This window comes from Dasypus novemcinctus, chromosome 4 (assembly GCF_030445035.2).
Source record: "Dasypus novemcinctus isolate mDasNov1 chromosome 4, mDasNov1.1.hap2, whole genome shotgun sequence".
Taxonomy (NCBI): Eukaryota; Metazoa; Chordata; class Mammalia; order Cingulata; family Dasypodidae; genus Dasypus; species Dasypus novemcinctus.
In genome coordinates this window covers 43,226,455-43,246,420 of record NC_080676.1, presented here as the reverse complement: position 1 = coordinate 43,246,420, position 19,966 = coordinate 43,226,455, and the positions used below count along the sequence as shown (strand labels likewise).

Genomic DNA, 19,966 nt, shown 5'->3' with positions numbered 1-19,966 from the left:
CAGTCTCTGGAACAATGAATCAAGGATGTCCAAACAATTATCATGAATCAACTTAATGAAGTGAAGGAAGAGATAGAGATATTAAGAAGACACTGAGGGACAGGCTGAAGAAATTGTAAACATACATGAAAAGATAATGAACCTGATGGTGATGAATGGCACAATGCAAGAAATCAAGAATACACTGAAAGCACAGAACAGCAGATCTGAACAGGCAGAAGAAAGAATCAGTGATATAGAAGATAGAACATCTAGAATCAAATAGAAAGTAGATCAGACAGAGAAAAAGATCGAAAAAAATCCAGCAGGGACTTAGGGATTTGAATGACAACATGAAACACACAAACATATTCATTATACACATCCCAGAGGAAGAAGAGAAGGGAAGGGGGACAAAAGGAGTGTTGGAGGAAATAATGGCTGAAAATTTCCCAACCCTGTTGAGGGACATGGACATAAATGTCCAGGAACCACAATGTACCCCAAACAGAATAAAACATAACAGGCCTACCCCAAGACATATACTTGTCATATTGTCTCACATAACAAAGAGAGGATACTGAAAGCAGCAAGAGAAAAGAGAATCATCATATACAAGGAAAGCTCAATAAGATTAAGTGCTGATTGAGCATCTGAAACCATGGAGGCAAGAAGGCAGGGATAGGACATAGTTAAGGTGCTAAAGAAAAAAACTTCCATCCAAGAATTTTCCTTCCACCAGAGCTGGCATTCAAAAAGGAGGGAGAGGTCAAAATATTCACAGATATACAGAAATTAAGAGAGTTTGTCATGAGAAACCAGCCCTTCAATAAATACTAACTAAAGGAAGTTCTGCAGATTAAAAGGACAAAACAGGAGAAAGAGAGTTGGAGGAGAGTGTAAGAATAACTAAAAGATAAAAAGAAAAATAAAAACAACATATGGCATAGAAAAACCTAAGAAAATATGGCGAATGTAAGTAATGCCTTGATAATAATAACATTGAATGTAAATGGATTAAACTCTCCAATCAAGGGACACAGATTAGCAGACTGGATTAAGGAAATATGACCCATATATATGCTGTCTACAAGAAGATCACCGTAGACCTAGGGATGCAAGGAAGCTGAACGTAAATGGCTGGGAAACAATTTACATGTGAACAATAAACAGAAAAGGGCAGAATTAGCTATACTAATACTGGACAAAATAGACTTTAAATGCATAACTATTCTAAAAGACAAGGAAGAACACTATATATTGATAAAATGGTTAATCAATCAAGAAGAAAGAACAATCATAAACATTCATGAACCTAATGATGGTGCCTCAAAATATATGAGGCAAACATTGGAAAACTAAGTGGAGAAATAGATGCTTCTACTATTATAGTGGGAGAATTTAATACACCATTATCACCATTAGACAGAACATCTTGACAGAAGATCAATAAAGAAATAGAGACCTTGAATAGCACATTAGAGGATCTGGTACCAATACATATATACAGAACATGACACCCAAATACAGTGGTATACACATTCTTCTCAAGTGCATATGGATCATTCTCCAGGATAGACCACATGCTAGGTCACAGAACAACTCTCAGCAAATTCAGAAAGATTGAAATTTTACAAAGTAACTTCTCTGACCACAATGGAATGAAGCTGGAAATAAGTAAGGGCCAGAGCAGCAGATTAGGCACAAAAATATGAAAGTTAAGCAACACACTCATACACTCTCTGTGGGTCTATGAGGAAATTGCAAAAGAAATCAATAAGTACCTTGAAACATGATAAAATGACAACACAAAGTGTCAAAACCTATGGGATGTAGCAAAAGTAGTGCTGAGAGGGAAATTCATATCCATAAATACTTACATTAAAAAAGAAAAAGGAGCTAAAATCAAAGACTGAACTGGACACCTGGAGGAATTTTTTAAGAAGAACAACAAACTGACCCCAATGCAAGTAGAAAGAAGGAAATAAGAAAGATTAGAATATTGCTAAATGAAATTGAAAATAAGAAAGCACTAGGAAAAAAAACAAAAACAAAAGTTGGTTCTTTGAGAAGATTAATAAAATTGACAAAACTTTAACTAGACTAACAAAGGAAAAAGAGCGTAGATGCAAATACATAAAATAAGAAATGAGGAAGGGGATATCACCAGTGACCCCACAGAAATAGAGTATCATGAGAGGATACTTAGAAAAATTGTATGACAACAAGATGGATAATTTAGAGGAAATGGACAAATTCCTAGAAACACACAAGCAGCCTACATTGACAAAAGAAGAAATTCATGAACTCAACAGATCAATCACAAGTAACGAGATTGAATTAGTCATCAAAAACCTCCCAACATGTGTGGAGAAATGGCTGGAGGTTAAAATGTTTCCATAACACAAATGAGGGTAAGGACCTCAGAACATCAGGTACTTTCAGGACAGAACACTGTCCTAAACAACCGTAATTGTTTGCAGAAAGAAACATTCGTGCCATGCACAACATGGGAAAGATGTGTACTGATTACTCTGACAAAATGTTACCAAAAGAATACAAAAGTAACTATTCTCTGCTCCCTGAGATATTCAATAAATAGGATGTGGAAGCTTGAGTTGAGGCTCTTGGTCTTTAGACTCTGAGTCCCCTGTTCCCATCTTTTCCTACTTCTTGTGTCTCTTAAGTTCTACGACACCTATTATTTGAGCATTCCTTATGCTGAGGTGGTCTAAACATTTGATGCCTAACATGGAGCTCGAATAGAAGAAGGATCATCGGAGCGAAACTAAAATTGGTGTATCGTCTCAGAGCCCTGAGTGGTTGTAACGTCCCTGAAGCTTTCAATTAGTAAGGATGCTCTCCGGTATTTTTTCCAGGGTTACAATGGGAAATAGAGATAGTACAACCAAGTATTGTCCTTTTGTCTGTCTCCTGAAAAAGCTCCTCAAAGCAGAGAGAACTAAAGCTAGTGAATCCCATATTACCGAACTTTAACAGATTGTAGAGGCTCACTGTTCACGGTTTCCAACTTTGGACAGTTTGGAATTAACTGATTGGGAATGAGTTGGTAAGGAATTTTAAAAATTACATGTTCAAGGGCTTCCATCCCTATTACTATCTATCCTAGAACCTTTATAAACAGAGGATGAAGAAGATGAAGAAAAGGTCCATGATGACCCTTCCCCTATAAAAATTTCTAAAGGTTTTGATTCTAAACTATCTTTAACTATGGCCCCTCCATTAATTAATTTTGAGGAAGCTGATATATCTTCTCTTCCTCCATCCCTTATACCTGTGCCTGGAAATACCCAGCCTAAATTATCCTCCTTACAGAAGGGAATCTTGCAGGCTAGAACGCAGGAAAATCATGTTGAGCCATTTGTGCAAGGAAAGGTTAACTCACAAATACAACATCCTGCACAGTCAAAAGTGTTGAAAAAGACCCTTGTTACTGAAATCATGCTTGTAAGAAAACTCTCTGTTAAAGTGTTGACTAAGATAAGGAAAATATTCTGGCAGCAACTGTGCAAACCCCCTGCTGCCTACATGATAATGTGGCTGTGGGCTAGTGGGGGCTGATAGAATTAAGCTGCTGGAAGAGGATGAGAAGATGAAAACACTGGTGATCTGTTTTGTTTTCATGCTGATTCTGATTGGGCCTATTTGGCCAAATTAATAAAATTAGTACAAAATTTTTATCAAGCTGTTAAAAGGAATTTGCAGTTTTGAATCAATAGCTTACTCCTGAACTTCAAGTCTCAGTGTAGTCTTAACGAGTAGTAATCCAAAAAATGTGTGTTAACTGTCTGTGTAAACTGCTAAATAAGAGCTTAACTGTATTTATGCTGCTCAAGTTATCCTAACAGGTTGCTGATTACTAATAAAAGTGTTTCCAAGAACAAGCTTGCGTGTTACAGGCAACACGGATTCCAGAAGAAATCTTTTTTTTTTTTTCTGTATCTTTTCATGTGGGATTATGCCTTTATTTTGTACTACCTCTCTTTTTTTAAATTTATTTATTATTTTTTTTAAAAATTACATTAAAAAAATATGAGGTCCCATTCAACCCCACCGCCCCCGCCCCCCACTCCCCCCACAGCAACACTCTCTCCCATCATCATGACATAACCATTGCACTGGTAAGTTCATCTCTGAGCATCACTGCACCCAATGTCAGCATATATTTTGATACCTCTGGATGGCAATATAAATTGATAAATAAAAATTTCTAAAAGAGCTCTATTCAAGTGGCCAAAAATTAAATAAGCACTTATATTAATACATTAAGTTTAAATGTTAATAAGATCTCTACCATGTTAAAAATTGTAAGTCTTGATTAATGAAATTACTGTAAGTCTCTTCATAAAAGTAGTTCTTGCCTAAATTGAAATGAATAATTTATTTATCTTCACAAGATAAAATGAAGGATGCAAAACTTAAATGAATTTTTAAAAAAGTAAAAAGTTTGTGGGAGTTCTGACTGAAATTTAATAAGTGTTCAAAAAAGTGTGTTTTGTCTTAAAATTAGGTGGGTAGTTTTCATAAAATCAAAATGAAAATATGCAGGAGAAAATTTGAATGCATACGGCAAGCTGTAGAAGGTATTGTGGTAACATTACGGCAATGTGTTCTGTGAAGGTGAAATCTGTCTTAACATAAAATAATTATAGTCTATGTGGCTATAAATAATTATAAGAAGTTTGTAGAAGCATTGTTTGAATTAAAGTGTTTAAATGGTTAATTCCAAGAAGTCATTATTAAACAAAAACGGAATTGATAATAATAACAAAAAGTAATTTTATATCAGGAAAACTTGTTGGTAGCCAGCCTTCATTGCCAACTTGTTTTTAAAAGACTACTTCCAGTATTGCATGCTATTAGGTATTTGAAATAAAGAAAAGTTATATTTGTAGATAACCAAACTGAATCATTATTTTAACAAGTTTGTTTAGTGTTAATGGTAATTGTATGTTGTAGGGTGTATAGAATTCATTTTTTATTATTATGGAAACAGAAAATAATTTTGTCCTAAGATAAAATGATTGGTTATTAAAAAGAGTAAAATTTGAGAAAAAACCTGAATATGAAAAGTGTGCAGAGAAGGAATTTTTATGTTGAAAGTTGAGTAAAATTTGATGGGTCTATCTATTAAGATTTAAAAACTTTAATAGCAAATAGTATAATCCCTCTGTGGGGGATAGATCTATGGGAGAACAACTGGGACACTTGCCAGCTGGGACAGGTAACTGTCTGTCAAGTCCCTGCCCATTTTTCTAACATCCCTCTCAGGACTGTTGAGGCAGATGACTTCGTGAAGATCCAGAACCACACCATTGAGACCTGAGAAGAAGCAAAGTGCCTCCACCAGAAAAGCAGACATCATGGATACCAGGCCTTGTGGTACGTAGCTCAGCAGTTCCAGCTGCCTGTTGCTCGCTAACAGCTTGTGAACATCACCCATGAGTGTCCTGTATGGTCACTTCAATAACTGTGACATCAGTACCCTCCTGCTCTTGGAAGGGGCAAGGTATGTTTTCCTGCAACAAATACTGCATCAGGAGTCTTATATCAAGCCATCTATTATTTTCTGCCTAAAATATGAATCCTCACAACAATGGACTAAGTTTAAATTCAACACTGAGTTGTGGCCCCAGGTCTAGTGAAGATGCTAAGAGCAGGACTGTGGGCTATGGGTGGGAAAATGTTCATGTCTTTGTAGATATCCTAAGCTGTCTGCATCCTGACTTGGAGGTGTGGGACAGTAAGAGGCTGTAGGTCTTCTCTTGGTGACCAAGGCAACGACGCTAGTTCCGGGAAATAGTTTATCAATGCAAACTATATAAACTTTAAATATTCATGGAAAATGCAAACCAAATGTACTAAAAGCTTATCTAGAATGTATAAAGTCCATGGTAAAAGCTTACCTAGGATGTGGAAGATATATGCTAATTTAAGCCTATTGAGCACTAAAAGAAAAAAACCAATTGACCCTTCCTCTCTGTATAAAAGGAACTCAAAATTCTTGTTCGGGGCTTGGATTTTGGAATGAGAAGCTCTGATCCTGGCTGGTCATAAATAAATCATTTTTCCTTCCAAAAATTATTCCTGAGTCCTAGCCTTTGTATACACAAATAATTGAAGCTCTCTCAACTTCTACCACAGGACCAACAAAAGCATTGAAATTATGAGATAAAACTTTCAGCTGTCCACAGCCCAAAATGGGGAAGTAACAATAATTTGTCACTGCCTGAAGGGGTTCACTGCCATGACAGATAGCCCTTCTTTGGAGCTGGTGTTTCTGCGTGATGGAATTGGACTCAGAGGGGATCTCTTTTCACAAGACTTGCATGCTACTTTATTGGAATTGTAGTTGGTGCTGGGTTTAAGATATATGTAGGGGATTTGAATCTCTGGACTGATAATATGACACCCAGGCCCAGAGCCTCAACAGACTTCAGCTCCTACACTTTGATTTATTGGACTTACTCCACTCAGCTAACATGGAGTTGAAGAAGGTCAACCACCACAACATGGAGCCTAGAGTGTCTACAACTGGAAGCGGGAGGAGTGCATCCAGTACCCATATGGAATCTAAGCCCTCACTTGACATAGATGTGCAATGGACACAACCAATCCAATGTCCACAGAGAAAATGTGGAATGGGTGTGGGAACGGTAGCCATGGTGGCTGCTGGGTGTGGGGAACGGGAGGAAGAGATGAGATGTGGAGGCGTTTTCGGGACGTGGAGTTGTCCTGGATAGTGCTTCAAGGACAATTACGGGACATTATAGATCCCTCCAGGGCCCACTGGATGGAACGTGAGAGAGTCTGGGCTATGATGTGGACCATTGACTATGGGGTGCAGTGATGGTCAGAGATGAACTTACCAAGTGCAATGGATGTGTCATGATGATGGGAGAGAGTGTTGCTGTGGGGGGAGTGGGGGGCGGGGGCGGTGGGGTTGAATGGGACCTCATATTTTTCATAATGTAAATAAAAAAAATTTTGTCACTGCCTATGCCTCAGACTATACAAACTGGGGAAAATGAGGTCATTTTTGATCAAGCACTGGCCTATATCGCCTTGCTGGTTGGGAATCTTAAGCCCATGAGAAATGAAAGTCTATTCATTCAATGTCTGCTAGTTGGAAGTCTTATTGTTTGTTGTATAATCTACTACAGTTATGGATTATGTATAAGATGCTGTTCTAAGATTGGAAGAAGAATTACAAACTGTAAAGATGCATATATGCCTACAATGTGATAGGAATATATCTAGTTTGTGTGACCCCTATGTATACAGTAACAGTGATTTTCCTTAGGAATGAGTGAAACATCATTTCCATGGCCATAGAGACAGTTTAAGCTTAGATATTTCTCAATTACAAGCCCAAATAACAAGCATTCAGCATGCTCATTTGCAATTGCTTCCTGCCTCACAAACTATGACAAGTTCTGCAGATAGATTAAGATCCCTGAACCCCATGGTATGGATTAAAAGTTGGGGAGGGGGTCTTCTAGGAGGTATATTAATTATCTGTTCCTTTCTGTTTTGTATGTGTTTAGTCCTCAGATGCACACTACAACCCCTCCAGGGATTAATACAACAAGAAACCTCCCTAGGTGTATTGATTACTTTGCAGAAACACAAAGGGGAAAATGTGGAGAAATGGTCAGAGGTTAAAATGTTTCTGTAACGCAAATGAGGGTACGGACCTTAGAACTTCATGTCCTTTTGGGACAGAACACTGTGTGCATGGGAAAGATGTGGACATGATTACTCTGGCAAAATGCTACCAAATGAATACAAAAGTAACTATTCTCCTGTCCCTGAGATATTCAATAAATACCATGTGGAAGGTTGGGTAGAGGCGCTTAATCCTTGAGAGTCTGAGTTCTCTGTTCCCATGTTTTTCTACTTCTTGTGTCTCTTAAGTTCTGCAATGCACTGTATTTGAGCATCCCTTATGTTGAGCTGGTCTCAACAAACATGAATCCCAGGATGATTCTCCCTGACACCAAGAGATTGCTACCAAACAAAAACTAGCAATGCATCTGGAAAAATACCTTAAATAAAAGAGGGGAAATGTGAAGAAAAATGCGTTTATATGGGTAAGAGACTTCAAGGTGAGTCAGGAGGTCATCCCAGAGGTAATGCTTATGCCCATCTCAGCAGGATATCAAAGATTGCCAAAGTGGATACTACCTGTAATAGTGAAGCTCCAGAGGGCTCTGGAGACACTCAGGTCCTATGGTCAGGGCGGATAGCTCTGGAGTTTGGTACTTTGCTAGTGGCCCTGACTTTGGTGTTTGCGATCCTGAGAGTGACAGAGTTGGACTCAGTTATGGCTTCCCTTCACATGGCTCATTTGTCCTTGCCATTCAAACCTCTGTTGGTACGTCCAAGAGACTGGAATCTTTGGGCTGTCCATGTGCCTGCTGTGCCCTGAGCCTCAGTGAGTTGCAATACCTTCTCCAGTTCATTGGACTCACCCAAGACAACAAATGAGGAGGTGAGGATTGACAACCACTATACCAAGGAAATGAGAAAGCCTACAACTGCAAGCAAGAGAGGCCCATTCATCAGCTGTGTGGGATTGTAACCCCCTCTCAATTAGAGATGGAGTGGACATCACCATCCCAGAATCCTCAGATTGGGGATGGATTTACTGGTATTCTACTATAGACTTATTGTGTTTCAAGCAATGGAAGAAATTACAACATTGATATGGAGGAAGTGGCCACTGGAGGTTCTGGGGGCAGGGAGAGGGAAAAACAGGTATAACACAGGGGCCTTTTCAGGACTTGGGAATCATTCTGAATGACATTGCAACGACAAATATAGGCCAATTTATATCTTACTATAACATGCAGAATTGTGTGGGAGAGAGTATAAACAACACTATAAACTACGGGAACCATGGTCCATGCACAGTGGCAATGTCCCAGGATGTGTTTATCAATTACAATGCAATTGCAATGAATGTGCCATACTAATGAAGGATGTTGTTCATGTGAAAGGGTGTGGGAGGTATGAGAGTGGGGCACATGGGAATATCTATATTATTTGTGAAACATTTATGTAACCTAAGTATTTTTTTAAAAAATATATATATATTTTAAAAAAAACAACAACGAAGAAAAGTCCAAGATTAGCTTCACAGGTGAATTCTACCAAACATTCCAGAAAGAAATAACACTAATCCTGCTTAAAGTCTTCCAACAAATAGAAGTGGAAGGAACATTGCCTAACTCATTCTATGATGCCAACATCACCCTAATAACAAAGCCAAACAAAGACACCACAAGAAAGGAAAACTATAGATGAATCCCTTTAATGAAACTAGATGCTAAAATCCTCAACAAAATACTTGCTAACTGTATTCAACAACACATCAAACAAATTATATACCATGACCAAATGGGTATCATCCCTCGTATGTATGTATAGACCAACATATGAATATCAACCAATGTAATACACCACATAAACAGGTCAAAAGAAAAAAATCACACAATCTTAACTATAGATGCAGAAAAAGCATTCAACAAAATACAGCACCCATTCCTGATTAAAAAAAACTTCAAAAGATTGGAATAGAAGGACACTTCCTCAACATGATTAAGGGTATATATGGAAAACCCACAGCCAACATCATATTCAATGGTCAAATCCAAAAAGCTTTCCCTCTAAGATTTGGAACAAGATAAGGATGTCCACTGTCAATGCTCGTATTTAACATTGTGTTATAAGTCCTTGCTCGAGCACTTAGGCAAGAAGAATATATAAAAGATATCCAAATTGAAAAGGGAGAAGTAAAAATGTCACAATTTGCAGATGACATGATCCTATACCTTGAAAGCCCTGAGAAATCTACAACAAAGCTTCTAGAGCTTATAAATCAGTTCAGTAAAGTGGCAGGTTATAAGTTCAATGTGCAAAAATCATTAGCATTTCTGTATACTAATAATGAGCAATTTGAGGAAGAAATCAAGAAAAAAATCCCATTTACAATAGTAACTACAATAGTAACTAATAGTTAAATAGGAATAAATTTAACTAAGATGTAAACAACTTGTATGTAGAAAACTACACAACACTGTTAAAGGAAATCAAAGAAGACCTAAATTAACGGAAGAATATTCCCTGTTCATGGATAGGAAAATTAAAGACATTAAGATGTCTATCCTACCCAAACTGAATTACAGATTTAAAGAAATCCCAATAATAATTACCACAGCATGTTTTACTGAATTATAAAAGATACCTATGAAATTTACTTGGAGGGGCAAGAGACCCCAAAATAACCAAAGGCATATTGCAAAAGAAAAATGAAACTGGAGTAATCACTCTAGCTGACTTTAAAACATACTACAAAGCTACAATGGTCTAAACTACATGGTATTGTTATGAGAATAAACACAATGACCAAGAACCCAGACTGAGAGTTGTGATACAGATCCTCACGTATACAGTCAAATGATCTTTGAAAAGGCCATCAAATGTATTCAATGGGGAGAGAAAGGCCTCTTCAACAAATGGTGCTTGGAGAACTGGACATCCATATTCAAAAGAATTAGAAAGGAACACCATCTCACACCTTATGCAAAAATTAACTCAAGATGGATCAAAGATCTAAATAAAAGAGGCAAGACCAAAGAGATCTTGGAAGATAATGTAGGGAAGCATCCACAGGATCTTGTATTATGAAATGGTTTCATGAACTTTATACTCAAAGCACAAGCAACAAAAGAAAAAATAGACAAATGGGACCTCCTTAAAAATGAAAAACTTCTGCACCTCAAAGGATTTTGTAAAGAAAATGAAAAGGCAACCTACACAAGGGGAGAAAATATTTGATCACTATATATCTGATAGGGGGTCTATTATTCAGCATATATAAAGAAAGCCTCTACCTTGAAAATAAAAAGACAAACAACTCATTTAAAAAATGGGCAAGTGGAGAAATCAGAAAGATGGCGGTGGATTAAGGAGCTCCTAGAATCATCTCCTGCTACACAGCAGTTAGTAAACACCCAGAGCATTCTGGAGCTAGCTGAAGCACCTGTTTGCAGCTCCAGGAGGCCAGAAGAGCATCCTGCAACATCCTTGGGGAAGTGAAGGAGAAGACTGCCCATCTGCAGAGAAGACTCATAAGTAGAGTGCTCCATGCCACAGAGGCTAGTGTCCATCCTCCACTGGAGGGACAAGCCACCTCAGGAGCTGTTCTGCGGCTGGAATTGAAAGTTCCACTTCCCCAAAATGGGGGAGGAAGAGACAGTTGGGTACGCATTTCAGCTATGATGAGGAAATTCAGTGCTCTACAGTATGATCCTGAGAACAGCTAAGGTTTGAGCCTGTCCAGGTTAGAAAGATGCTGGGAGCCACCATCTAAACTCTGCGCCTGGCCAAGGGGAAGCGGGGTGGACTGAAAATCCCAGTGGTGGTGGGGACCAGCTTCTTCCCATCCAGATCATATTGCAGGTCTAGCCTAGGCCCCAGTGACACCTCCAGCAGAGAGGAAGCTTCAGGGATCTACGCCAACCTCTCCGGAAAATACCAGCCAAGCTGCAAAGGCCGGTGATTGTCCTACTCTGGTGGCACAAGCCACCCCAGAAGCTGCTCTGTGATTGGAATTGGAAGCTCCATTTCCCAGACACAGGGAGGAGGAGACAGTTGGCACACCAAGAAACTGGAAGCTATCGCCCAGTTAAAGGAAAAGGATAAGCCTCCAGATGACATCAACGAGTTGAGAAAACTAATTATAGGTGTTCAAACAAATCTCCTTAATAAATTCAATTAGATGGCTAAGGAGATTAAGGATATTAAGAAGACATTGGATGAGCACAGAGAAGAATTTGAAAGCATACACAGAGAAATAGCAGATCTTATGGTAATGAAAGGTGCAATCAATGAAATTTAAAAAAACATTGGAATCATAAAATAGCAGATTTGAGGAGGCAGAAGAAAGAATTGGTGAGCTTGAAGAAATGACCTCTGAAAGTGAACACACAAAAGAAGAGATGAAGAAAAGAATGGAAAAAATTGAACAAGTTTTCAGGGAAATAAATGACAGCAAAATGCATGCAAACATGTGTGTCATGGGTGTCCCAGATGCAAAAGAGAAAAGGGGCAGAAGGAATATTTAAAGAAATAATTGTAGAAAATTTGCCAACCCTATTGAAGAACATAGATATCCCTGTCCAAGAAGCACAACATATTCCCATCCAAAAAATTCCAAATAGACCAACTCCAAGACACATACTCATCAGAATGTCAAAGGCCAAAGACAAAGAGAGAATTCTGAGAGCAGTAAGAGAAAAGCAATGCATAACGTATAAGGGATATGCCATAAGATTAAGTGCTGATTTCCCACCAGAAACCATAGAGGCAAGAAGACAGTGGTCTGATATATTTAAGATACTGCAAGAGAAACACTTCCAGCCAAGAATCTTATATCCAGCAAGACTGTCTCTTGAAAATGAGGGCAAAATTAGAATATTCACAGATAAACAGAAACTGAGAGAATTTCTAAGCAAGAGACCAGATTTTCAGGAAATTCTAAAGGGTGTTCAAGACCCTGAAAAGAAAAGACAAGAGAGAGGGGCCTGGAAGAGAGTTTAGAAATGAAAATTATATCATAAAAGTAACTAAAAGTGTCAAAAGAGTGGTGGAAATAAAATATAGCAGATAAAACTCAAATAATCAGGAATAAACGTAACCAATGATGGAAAGCACTTGTATTCAGAAAACTGCAACTCAATATTAAAACAAATCAAAAAAGCCCTAGGTAACTGGAAGAACATTCCATGCTCATGGATTGGAAGACTAAATTTCATTAAGATGTCAATTCTACTCAAGTTGATACACAGATTTAATGCAATCCCAATAAAAATTCCACCAGCATTAAAGAAAAAATTGAAAACATGACCATTAAATTTATTTGGAAGGGTAAAGAGTCCTGAATAGCCAGAAACATCATCAAAAGGAAAAGTGAACCCTCATCTCCAGAATTAAATCATAACACCTGCCTATAGCAGTAAAAACAACATGGTACTGGCCTGAAGACAGACCCAATAGACCAATGGAGCCAAATTTATGGTTCAGAAACAGACCCTCACAGGTATGGTCAAGTGATTTTTGACTAGCCTGTCAAACTCACACAGCTCAAGCAGAACAATCCATTCAACAAATGGAGCTGAAAGAAGGAAAGAGGACCCCTATCTCGTACCTTGTCCAAAAACTACCTCAAAATGTATCAAAAAACTAAATATAAAAGCAAAAACCATAAAATTCCTAGAAGAAATTATTGGAATAATCTTCAAGACCTGGTGGTAGGTGGTGGATTCTTAAAGGAGATAAGAGAAGGACTGAGTGGACTACTGATGTTTAATGTATGCAGAAGTTTTAATTACCTTTACTGTAAAAGTGTGGAAATGTATAGAGTGGATGGTAGCACAAAGTAACAGCTAGTTTATAAATGGAGATGTGATTGAAATGGAAGTCTAGATATATAAATGGCAGTTGACAGAATGCTTGAGAATAATCTAGGAATTGGATAGCACAGTAAACCAAGAGGTGGGTGAGAATTGTGATTGATGATACAGATGCAAGAGTGTCCTTTGTTAGCTAGAACAAATGTATCTCACTACTGCAGGGTGTTGGGAATGTGGAGAAGCATGGGAAAAATACAGCTGGAGTGACCTATGGGCTGTGGTTAGTAGTGATAACATAATATTCTTGCATCTATGCAAAAGAGGTATTGTGTTGATAATGAGGCATTGTGGAAAATGTGGAGCCAAATGTACACTATGGACATGGCAATAATCAGATGATATTTTATTTGTAACAAATGACACACCACAATGTGGTGTGTTGATGGAGAGGTGTTGTTTGGGAATTCTGCACATGTGCATGAATGTTTTATAAGTTTACTTCTATCATAAAATATATATTTAAAAAATTATAATAGGGTTAGTTAGGGGAAAAACACACCAAATGTAAGAAAAGAACTATGATTAGTAGTAAGATTTTGACTATGTTCTTTCATGGTTTGTAACAAACGTCTCATGAAAATACAAGATGTTGGTGGAGGGTTGATGTATGGGCCCCTGAATAATGTTATGCAAGTTTGCTTTGTAAGTTCACAATCTTTACTATACACTTAATTGTTTATGTATGTTTATATATAAATGATATAAAGATAATAATCATCAGATTGGTTAGGGAAAACTACTTTGTTTAGTAGTAATATTTTGACAATGCTCTTAATCATTAGTTAAAAAAGTTAAAAACAATGCAAGTTATTGGTGGTAGGGTGAGATGTTATATATGTTTGTTTGATGTTATGTATGTTTGTTTTGTAAGTTCACAACTATTATTCATTTATTGCTTATGTATCTTTATGCATGACTGATATATTTCAATAAAAAAAATGGGCAAGTGATTTAAATAGTCACTTCTACAAAGAAGAAATACAAATGGCTAAAACGTACATGAAAAGATGCTCCACATCACTAGGTATTAGGGAATTGCAAAAAAACCCCACAATGAGCTATCAAATTATACCCATTTGATGGGTGGCTATTAAAAAATAGAGGACAAGTGTTGGAGAGGATGTGGAGGAATGGGAAACCTGATCCACTGCTGGTGGGAATGTTGAATGGTACAGACATTATGGAGGACAGTTTGGCAGTACCTCAAGAAGCTAACTATAGAACTGCCATATGGTCCAGCAATCTCACTAGGTATATGCCCAGAAGAATTGAAAGCAGGGACATGAACAGATATATGCACACCAACCTTCATAGCATCATTATTAACTATTGCCAAAGTTGGAAACAACCCAAATGTCCACCAACAGATGAATGAATAAATAAAATTTGGTATATATATACAATGGAATATTACACAGCAAATATTCCATGACATCACTAATATGAATTAAGCAAATTGAGCAGACTCACTGAGCTAGAGTCTGGGAGATAGGTTTACAGGAAACAGAAAGGGAGAAGAGGGTTGTGAGCCAACACTCATATGGGGGAAATCTATGATAAGGTGGAAGTGAGTAGTTGTGGAGTGAATAGGATAAGACAGGGGTGTAGTGATACTGTTGACCCAGGTGTTACTGGTTTGGGAGGAGGATAGGGTGGGGACAGTGTATTTGGCTGTCCATGGAATTGGGGGGAGGTCTGTGGGATGGAGCAAGTGAACTCTGTAGATTTACAAGTATGTGGTTGAAACTGCAATGTTGGGAATGTTCTTTTTGCAAATGTGGCAAGGGAGGGTTACTGATTTAAGTGTGGATGTGGGGAGCATTTGGGACTGGTTGCACCTGGGGCAGGACCCTAGGGAGTGTGTGACTGTTCATCTTGTCATAATGGGTTATATCAGTTGGTGGAGAACTGCATAGTGTGCACAAAGGTGGAACTCCCATCCTGGAGAGTCCTGTTATTTTAGATGTGCAGGAATCTCTTGAGAGCATAGGCAGTACCAAACACGGGACGACAGGCCTCAATTCAAGTCCTCAATCTTGCAAGTAACTATGAATCTTGTTCTTCAAGTAGTGAAGCTTGGTGTTTGCTGTGGGTCCTATGGAGAGGGGGATGGAGGAATAGAATAGATGGAACATGGGAAATTAGGGAGCAATGGAATTGTCCTCCATGATCTTGCAATGATGGATACAGGCCAAGTTAAATTTATCAAAATTTATAAAAGTGCATGGTCCAAAGTGTAAACCATAATGAGAATCATTGACCATGGTTAGTAACAATGTTTTAATATTGCATATCAATTGTAACAAATGTACTATCCATGTGTAAAATATTAATAGGGGAAGGGAAAAGGAGGGAGGATGTTGGGTAACCTAAAACTTCTTTGAAGACAAAATGAAAATAATAAGACATTTGGGAAATAAACAGAAGAAAATGTCACTGTACATATGAGACAACAGATCTTATAGCAATGAAAGACAAAGTAAAAATTTTTGTCTTAATATTTTTTCATTATTTTTATTCCAAATTTTAAATTTCTAAAATTTTTTGTATCTTATTTTTAAAACTATCAATCCTATTTCATTGTTTAACTCTACTTCATTATTTGGTTGGCTTCATTTTTGAAGAAGTTTTGGATCACAGAAGGGTTACAACTCTAGCTGGGGAGCATTATTGGTGCAGGGTCAGTGATGGGGGATGCATGAGGAGGCTCACCTGGGACATATATATAAGGCATATAATGTGCTCAAGTGTTCATAGGGCACTGTATTGGTGGGTAGAGATTCATACAATAACTGAAAGAATATTGAATTCCCATCCTGGGGAACTCTGCCTCATTCTCTAATGGAACAGCAAAAACCCCATGAGTACAGGGGCAGTGACTAGTGAAGAAGGATGGTCCACTGAAGTGCCCTTGATATTGAAGACTGTACTTATAAAACTTTACTTCTAAAATTGAAACTCAGCCTAGTATTATAGGGTGCCTAAGAGTTATATCATGAGAGTCTCCTTGTTGCTCAAAAATGGCCTCTCTCTAAGTCAAACTCAGCATATTAAATGCCTTCCCCTCAGCATGGGACATGACTCCCAGAGATAGGACTCCCTGGTACCAAGGGATTATAGCAAGGTCTCAGGGAACTCAACAACAGCAAGAGACATGCAGACATATGTGTTATGGGTGTCCCAGAAGGAGAAGAGAAGGGAAAAGGCACAGGAGGAATAGTTAAATAAATAATGATAGAAAATTCCCCAACTTTATTGAGAATGTCCAAGAAGCACAATGTACTACCATCCTAATCTATTTGAATAGACCAACTCTGAGACACATACTAATCAGAATGTCAGATGCCAAAGTCAGAGATAATTCTGAAAGCAGCAAGAGAAAAGCAGTGCAAAACATAAAAGGGATACTGAATATGATTAAATGCCGAGTTTTCATCAGAAACCATGGAGGCAAGAAGACAGCGGTATTACATATTTAGGATACAGCAAGAGAAAAACTTCCAGCCAAGAATCTTATATATGACAAGATTGTCTTTCAAAAATGATGGTAACACATTTTAGTGAGTAACAGCTGGTTTATAAAAGGGAATGTGGCTGGAAAGGGTAGTCGAGGAATGTACATTTCAATTGAAAGAAGCTAGAGAATAATCTAGGAACTGAATAAAACAGTAAACTCAGTGGTGGATGAGAATTGTGGTTGATGTTACAGAGGCAAGAGTGACCTTTGTGAGCTAGAGCAGATATACATCACTATTGCAGGGTATGGGAATGTGGAGAAACATGGAAAAAATACAACTGGAGTGGCCTAAAGACTGCAGTTAACAGCAATACTGTAATATTCATGCATCTATGCCAAAGATGCATTATTCGTCCCTTGAATAATGGGGGAGTATGGAAAAAGTGTACCAAATATATGTCCTGGATAATGGTTAGTGGTAATACTCTGATGATATTATCTCATAATCTGTAACAAATATTCCACTACCATGCGGTGTGTTGATGAAAGGGTGCTGTATGGGAATTCTGTACATGCACATGTTTTATAAGTTCACAGTTTCTTTAATAAAAATATATTTAAAATAATAATAGGGCAAGTTGGAGGAAAATACACCAAATGTTAGATATGGACTATAGTTAGTAGTAAGATTTTGATGATATTCTTTCATAATTTGTAACAAGTGTCTCACAACAGTACAAGGTTTTAGTGGTGGGTTTATGTATAGGACTATGATATGATGTTATGCGTGTTTGCTTTTAAATTCACACTGTTACTATACACTTATTGTTTGTTTATGTTCATGTATGAATGATAGAAATAATAATAATAATAGGGTGAGTTGGGGGGAAAATACACCAAATGTAAGATACTTTGGTTAGTGTACAAATTTTAGGATGCTTTTACATCATTAGTTAAAAATGTTTCATGACAGTGCAAGGTATCAGTGGTAGGGTATAAGAGTCCTACAAGATGTTATGTACGTTTATTTTGTTAATTCACAACTTTCACTATACACTTATTATTTATATACATTTACGTATGAGTGATAGTGACATACTTGAATAAATTTTTTAAAGGGAAAATACTGGAAAAAAATACAATTGCCTTCTTTATGGGACTGGAACCTTCTGATGTTCTCTTGCACTCTTGGTTGAGGCCGGTTTGAAGTCATTTGATTTGGTTCTCCAGAGATTCTCTGGCACTTTACCCACGACTGACCCAATCAGAGAGGAATGCATTCTGCTGAGGTAGCTGGGGTTTTCCTCCCCATTTTTGGGAAGGAAATGAATTTTTAAAACAGGAGGGGGAATCTTGTCTGCCCTGAGAACCTGTCAGCACTTGAGCTGTTGGCATCCACTAATTAATAAGATTAATCAACGATAAACAGAATGTGACCTGAGGAGCTTAATGTATGAAACCAAAAGAACAAGCACAGAGGTGGTTTCATCATGTCCAGCGTTGGTCTCTGGGCGATCTGGGCACTGGCGCACCTCCCCGAGTTCCCCCACCCCAGCAGCAAAGCGCGAAAAGCCTGGCAGAGTCCCACTGCCAGGAAACGCCCAGACACCCAATTGCAACCCAGACCCGCACTCCTCGGGTGGGCGCTAAGGCAAACTCTCCCGCGACGCTGAAATCCAACATCAGTTCTCCGAGGCCTAACTCAACCAATTCAATGTTACTGAATCTCTCCTTCCTGCACGGGAGGTAAAGTTGCAGCCCATCCTTAAATAATGCTCTGACACTCACTTTTCAGCAAAAGCAGCCCTGGAGAAAGAGTCGCTAAACCCGAGAAGACGGTCCCGGCGGCTCAAGGTCCCACCCCCGTTAGTGAGTGGCAGCTGGCTCTCCCAATGGGAGAGGAGAACAGCTCCTGGCGGCGTTGTGCACGGGATGGCATCAAGCTCGCGAAGTTAAAGACTCACCCGCCCCACGCCTCTCTTAAGGCCAATAACACTGCTCAGAGGGAAGGTTCAAAAGCTAAGCAGAGATAAATCGTAACGTTTATGACGGCGGGATAAAGTCTCTTTCCCACAGAATGCCTTGCCTTTGTGAAATGATTGCTAAGGAATTGTCCCTTGAATATAGACTGCTGTGACTGTTGGGCATATGCTTCCCCTGCCGAAAGTGAGAGGAGAGCAGAAAGTGCAAGAAAGTCAAAGTGGCTACCCCGAGGCTTGTAGCACCACGCTCTACAGGACCTGGAAGTAAGAGGAGGACTCCCACCCCATAAAATGACAGGCAATAAGGTAAAGCAGCATTGTTCATTTTGAAACTGGCTTTGTGAAAATGAATAAGGAAATTGTTCATGTCAGTGAATATACAGAGTATTCTTGGGATGTTGGGTGTAGTGATCATAGGTAAAAAGCTTCTATTTGTCTAGCCAAAGGATAGTTCATTTGGCTGCTGTAAGCTGGGTTTGAAAGATGTTTGCTTCGTTTTCTAACTAGCCTCCATAACTTTTTCTCAAGTGAATCTGTGTAACCATATTACTGAAGGTGTGCAAACAAACAAACAAACAAACAAACAAAAAATCTGATAATTGTGAATGTAATCGTGACAACTTTTCTGGGCTCTTCAAAGATTTCAATGTATTAGAGACAAAAGAGATGGAAGTACTGTTCTAAATTAAAGGAGACTAAGAAGACCTGACAATTAAGTGCAATGATCTTGGATTGGAATATGGAAGGAGGAAGAAAGAAGATAGAAGGAACAGTTGGAAATTTTTGAAAATTGGATGGATATTAGATCACATTATTGTAGCAATGCTACATTCATAAAACTATAGTGAAATTCCCTTATGCTGCTTTAGAAATTGTGTGGTTGTGTGGTAGGACTTTTGAGGAGATAATTGTCTAATAGTGGAACTCATGAAGAATGAGAGCCAATGGGAAGTGCAGTATTTCTTAGCTTTGTGAATCTGCCCAGAACTTGAAAAAAATGAGCAAAGCACTGGACTGCGGGGCTGAAGACCTGGGTTCTCCTTCTGAAT

General features: G+C 38.3%; 1 protein-coding gene across 1 annotated transcript in view; it reads left to right on the top strand.

Annotated features, from left to right (window-relative positions):
* Window positions 1-18,906: 18,906 nt before the first annotated feature.
* The window catches only part of LOC101447085 (solute carrier family 2, facilitated glucose transporter member 2-like), a 43,300-nt gene continuing 42,240 nt past the window's right edge, over window positions 18,907-19,966 (top strand). The window contains exon 1 of the mRNA XM_058295272.1: window positions 18,907-19,223. Within this exon, the coding sequence (XP_058151255.1) occupies window positions 19,209-19,223 (15 nt within the window). The 5' untranslated portion in view covers window positions 18,907-19,208. The remainder of the gene's footprint in view (window positions 19,224-19,966) is intronic.